The sequence below is a fragment of the Limulus polyphemus genome, unplaced genomic scaffold (genome assembly GCF_000517525.1).
Source record: "Limulus polyphemus unplaced genomic scaffold, Limulus_polyphemus-2.1.2 Scaffold816, whole genome shotgun sequence".
Lineage (NCBI taxonomy): Eukaryota > Metazoa > Arthropoda > Merostomata > Xiphosura > Limulidae > Limulus > Limulus polyphemus.
Window position 1 is genome coordinate 17,350 of NW_013666426.1, and position 5,981 is coordinate 23,330.

The 5,981-nt window shown below is 29.8% G+C and overlaps 1 protein-coding gene across 4 annotated transcripts in view; it reads left to right on the plus strand.

Annotated features, from left to right (window-relative positions):
* Positions 1-4,736, plus strand: part of LOC106460689 (charged multivesicular body protein 4b-like) — a 19,189-nt gene extending 14,453 nt beyond the window's left edge. For all 4 annotated transcript variants that reach the window (XM_013920418.2, XM_013920417.2, XM_013920419.1 and 1 more), the window contains exons 6-7: positions 1,631-1,720; positions 3,131-4,736. In XM_013920418.2, the coding sequence (XP_013775872.1) occupies positions 1,631-1,698 (68 nt within the window). In that variant the 3' untranslated portion in view covers positions 1,699-1,720; positions 3,131-4,736. The remainder of the gene's footprint in view (positions 1-1,630; positions 1,721-3,130) is intronic.
* Positions 4,737-5,981: the final 1,245 nt, after the last annotated feature.

Below are 5,981 nucleotides of genomic sequence, written 5' to 3' on the forward strand. Positions count from 1 at the left end.
ATCCTCGGAAAGAATTTCTACCGGAAACAAACAAACAAGCAGATACGTAACAGTATCTTCTGAGGATTTTGTGTATAAAATTCAATTAATAGTAGTTAGTTGATATTCTATATGCATTCAGTACAGAGAGTGAGTTGAGGAGGATCTTACACTGCAGTACTTTAAAAATACTGTGTCATGTATTGTAAAAAAATTATTTCATTGAATGAAATAGATCTGTTTTTCATTTAATATTTTTAAGCAGTGCAGGTTGGCTCTGCAGAACCTTTTGTTGGCTTTATACTTGTCTCTCTGTGGCTGTTGTCATTAGCCACATTAATAAGAAAATATTAATTATATTAATATTATATAAATTATATTAATTATATAAGAAAATTTTAATTATAAATATACTGACAACTATTGTCCATTGCAATGACAGTTTTACATATCTTGTGTATATTTAATATATGTAAGTTTGTGTTGTAAAAGAAGAATTCTAAATAACACACCATTGAATTTATAATATTTGTGATTTCTTTTAGCAATGTCCTAATTGATTCTCATTCAGATAGTTTAAAATAATATGCACACAATTTATATTTTAATATTGATGCAACTTTGTGACTCATGCACAACGTTTTATTATTATCTAGATTTTAATATGCAGAGTTTAACCATTTCACCCCATTATTAGATTTCATGGTCAGTTCCCAGTCAGTGTCATATCTCCATCAAAAAACATCATAAATTAGCAGTATGTTTCACTGTATTATGCATTATGATATACAAGACACACTTACATTGCATATGTTGACATTATGGCAGCAATAGCTTACCTAAATTATGGTAAAAACACAGAGAAAATATGACAATCAGATTATACCTCTGTATGTGGATGGCATAAGTGCCTTGCATCGTCCCCCAGCTGAGGTCCCAGCTGAGAGATTATTTATACTCATGTTTCCTGCTCACACTCCCAGATGTCAGTACACCCCATGTCTGATGATCGATTCGACTGTGGAGAAAAGTCTGTCTCTGCTGTCAACAACAATTAATCTTGTGTTGACTATAGTTTCCATCCATGGTATAAGGGTTAACCTTCAGAATAATTTTTTTTCTAGTAAATATAGCTTTGACATCTATTATATAGATAATTTTTTCTGTGAAAAGTTTTTTTTCCTCTGCCATGTGTATCAAAACAGTTGGATTTGGTTATTATCAGCTAATCTGTTCACTAAAGACTATAAACTGTGGAAATATTTTTATTCCTTTAATCTTGGTTACCGTGAAAGTTATTAGATGTAGTCTTTTATGTCTATTTTATACTTTGCTAAGTTCTTTTCCAAGCCTTAACCATAATTGTTTTAACTTCCATTCACAGTATGTGTACGAATTTAGTTTGTGTTCGCCCACAGTTATTCATCCATTATTACACTTGTTTTTTTATAGATTTTCAAACTTATGTATTTATTGTATAACATAATTGTTACAATGTTATCAATTAAGCTGGAAGGACATTTGCCACTTTGAAAATTGATAGTTTTCTTAGCTTTAGAGCCCAAGATAAACACTGTACTAGTTTCTTTGAAGGATTCGTTGATTCTTCATTTATGTATTTGTGTAATTTTTCATTATTTAACTGTGTTAGGGAAAGCCAAAGTACATCATGAAGAAGATGACGACGACATAAAAGAATTAGCTGCATGGGCTTCCTAGAAATCTGGAGATGCTGACCACTGTAAGATGATTTTTTTAAACTTTAGCCCTTACTTTCAGATTTTGATATATCAATAAAAAATATTTTTGTACTACAGTTTATCCAGCAAAAACAACTCTCCCATTGCTAAATTTATTTCTAGATACACAAAAACAACAACTAAAAAAAGAGACATTTTAATAATTCATTACTTGTATGAAATGGCTATATAGGAGTTTTATATAAATGTCATATTTTTAATAGATGCTGTGTTTCATATAATTTGTTTAACAAGAAAAAAAAATGTATGGCTGAGATCTGTCACATTTTTGAAGGAAACTTATTTTGTATGGTTCATGCAGATGTATTTGATGATTGATAACAGTGATCCAGGAGTAAAAAACAAGGAAATTGAATAATTTTGTAAAATATCCCTAGTTGTTCTTATTTGAAGTGACCAGTTAGTTACCCAGGTGTTGGTATCAGTACCATTGTATGTGGTCCTGGAATAGCCTGTATGTGATGGTGTTACTTATTGTGTAATGATATACAACTTGTATATATTTTTGTATACACACACATTTTTATTCCTTTGAATACACTTTTATTTCTTTATCACTTGCACTTCCTTGTATCTGGCAGTTTCTTTGTTTCTGTTTTGGTATATTAATGATAATGATGAGTTCATATTTTTTATATATATCACACACACACATGTATGTATGTATAAGGCAAGTCTTTTTTTCAGGCATTTAAACTGAAGTTAAAATTTCCTTTGAAGATCAAGTTTTCTAAAGATTGAAGTTAGTATTTTCCAGCAAAGATAAATTCAAAGGTGCCATGCAATGAACACTTCTCATATTTTTTTATTCTTCCAGTTTAAATAAGTACAGATATGAAGACTATCATGCAGATATTGGTAATTAGTCATCTGCCAGCTTATTAGTTTACATATGAATCTATTTGTGGTCAATGCAGTGAAGTATTAACATTCCAACTTTTTACTGAGTATTACCTTAGAAAAAAAAATGTGTCTAATAATGCTGTGAATAATAAATGATTGGATAAATCACTTGTTACACTGTAACTGATGAACTATCAAAATTCATATTTCATGATTAGACTATTTAGTAAATCCTTGTCTTGGAGTTTTTCGTGGATAATTTTTTTGTAGTTTCTCTAAGATTTCACTTGCTATTCTATAAAAAAATATTGATTAAAAGTGTTACTGCTTACAACTGGAAAATGGGTCTCATTTTTAAACCAATTGGTACAGTCCAAGTTTATGACATCCAACTTCTCTAACTAAGACTAAGTATATAGATGGTGAATATTTGCCTCATAAAAGGAGGTATTGGTTTTTATGTCGTTTTTTCATGGATTTGTACTTTATATGGATGTTCATGTATTACATTATTATTAGAAAGTAAACTGATCCATTCTTTATTTCAGATACTTTTCTTGAACAAGGATAATTCGAGGGTTTTGGTTTCATTAAGACATCTGTGGAGCCTCATAGTCATTTTCACTTTTTTTTTGACTAACTACTACTGATATTTTAAAATCATGTTTTAATATGATTTTTAATCCGTGTGATTGTGTATGAAAAGTATTTCACTTTTGGTGTGAAATAAGGTTGCTCCAGACTTAATATATTTGGGACCTGTCACTTTAATTTTCAAAACGTTTTATTTTAAATTTCCATTCTAAATTTTATTTTATGTTAATTTTTAAAAGATATTGTAAATCTTTCAAGGTGTATTATAAGATCTTTTTTTTCTTCTATCCATACCGTCCACTGATACAGTAAGATAGGTCAAAGTTACTTTTTAATGGTGGCAAAACATTTGATACAGAATATACATACACATTGTTGTTCATATTAGTTACTGTGGCATCCACAAAAAAAAACATTGACACATTCATAGTTAAAAACAGGAAATGCCACCCAATGGAACTTTAAAAATCTTTAAACTGATGGTGTATGTGTGACATTCTCTGTTACCAAGTAGTTGTAGAGCTCCATCTTCAGGAGTGGCCGAATGTGGACCTCTTTCATTTGAACTAAACAATAAACTTTCATATTTTATTTTCTACATTGAATATTTCCAAGAACAATATGGTGTTTGTATCTATAGTTATAATAGATGTATGAAATTTATTTACAATTCACTTACATATTAAAAGTATTACTGTAATGCAGAATCAGATGAAACGGTTTAAAATACGTATTATAATGTATTTTTTGTTGCTTGTGAATTATCCATGATTTTAAAGAAGTTAATAAAATGTTTAGTAAACAAGTGGATTCTTAACTGCAAAGGTTAAAGATAAAAACGTGAAAACCTGTATGTATTATCATAGGTTGGTACTTACTGAATTTTAAAATAAATACACATGGAACTTAACCACAACATTCTTTTAAGTTATCTCCTTAAACACAAGATCAAAGATAAGCCTTAAAAATCGTAAAACTATTATAGTTATATCTCTCAAAGCTGCTTTTTCCATCCTAGTTTGAATTGTTCTTGTTAACAGTTTTGTGGATATAAAGGTGTAGATAGGATTATAAATTTCTTTTGTTTTAATGAATGTAATATAATTTTGGAGAAATTAATTTATATGTTAAATAATTGTATGTGGAAGAAAGTATTCAAAAAGTTTAAAAAGTCAGCTGTATTGCATTTTGAGCCTTGTGCTAAATTTTTTTAATCTTTTAATTTTTCGATGTTTGTTTTCTGTAACTTTATAAGCATTTGTTTGTGTAGATGTTTTCACTACTGTGTGTGATTGTTTCTGTACTTACATAGTGTTACTCTTTTTCTAGAGATGTGATAAATCTATTTAATTAAAACGTTTCAAGACACAGATTTGTTGACGTCCATATATGCAAACAGTGTTAGTGTATTTAATCAACCACGATATTAAAATGTAAAACCCGCATTTTATTTCTATTATTATTATTATTATATGTTTATACAACACCTGGTTTATTTAATTTCTGTATCTGGTTGTTAGAGAAGATATGACAGCACTAATAAAATACTGTTGAAAATTATAGGGGTCATCGTTATGTTTTCAGTTGTGATACACACGTTTGGAATATGAAAAACAAATTGTATATTTTTAGCATTAAAGCAAAGTGTACTTTTTATTTTAACTTGTACTAACTTTATGGTGTTAGCATTGAAATAAAATTCTTTACGTGGGTTTAGTAGGATCATACTTATAATATTTTGTCTGAATCTGTCAACTACAAACAACATTGCGTGTAATATGAACTGTTTTATGCTGTTTGATGTAAAAGTAAGTTGCCAAAGAAGCCTTTAGTATAAAGAGAGAGAGAGAGAGACACACACACACACACACCATATCTGTGAAAGGATAAGTCTTCTCAAGCCCACGCGATGAGTCGGTTTTCTTTATAAGTTTTCCAGATATCTATTACGAAACAACGTCCAAACAAAGACCAGAATATTCTTACTCACCAATATAACTGACAGTTGTTTCATGGTGACGAAGAACAAAATGACGAAATGAATCGTTTCAAACAAGAGAGCATATCTACTATTAATTTTGTTTTTGTTATAGATTGAATTTCTTGGAAATCCATACATAATCTGTAGCTGTCATTCAACCGTTTTGGACTTAAGAAACAAGTTCAAAACTTTTGTTCTATAGGAATGGTGCGTTTTTTTTTTCAGTAGCTATGTACAGAATACACCGCTTATAACCTGAAGATTCTAGATGGACACAGATTTCTACATCGTCTACTTAGTTAAACTAAAACCTACGCCACTTACTTGAGACAGAGTAAATTACTTGATTTAATAAAGTAACAACTGAAGACGTGCTCTTTATTGTGAACTTCCGTCCAACCCAAGAATTGAACAAAACGTGGTCTCATGCAAAGCAGAGATTATAAAAAATTTGTTCTGGCCTTTAAATCTTAATAGATATGGAACTACAGTCTCTCCAAAACAAGTTTAAAAATTGAAGGTCACTGCTAGACATATTAAGACTGGAAATAGGTGTAATATTTTATTAAGATTTTTCTGTAATTAGGAAGCATTTTGTTCGATACCAGCTCTCATCTGACAGATGGAGCTGCAACATTCAAAGACTTGAGTGAAAACCACACGTGCATAACTCACTTGAGCGTTAAATGACATAGATGAAGGGATAGTCAATAAATTACTTAAATTTGTAGATGATATTAAGGTCTTTGGTGTTGCTAGCTGTGAAGAGGATGCTGCTGAATTACAAAAGAATTTAGACCATTTAGTGAGTTGAGCAAATAAAT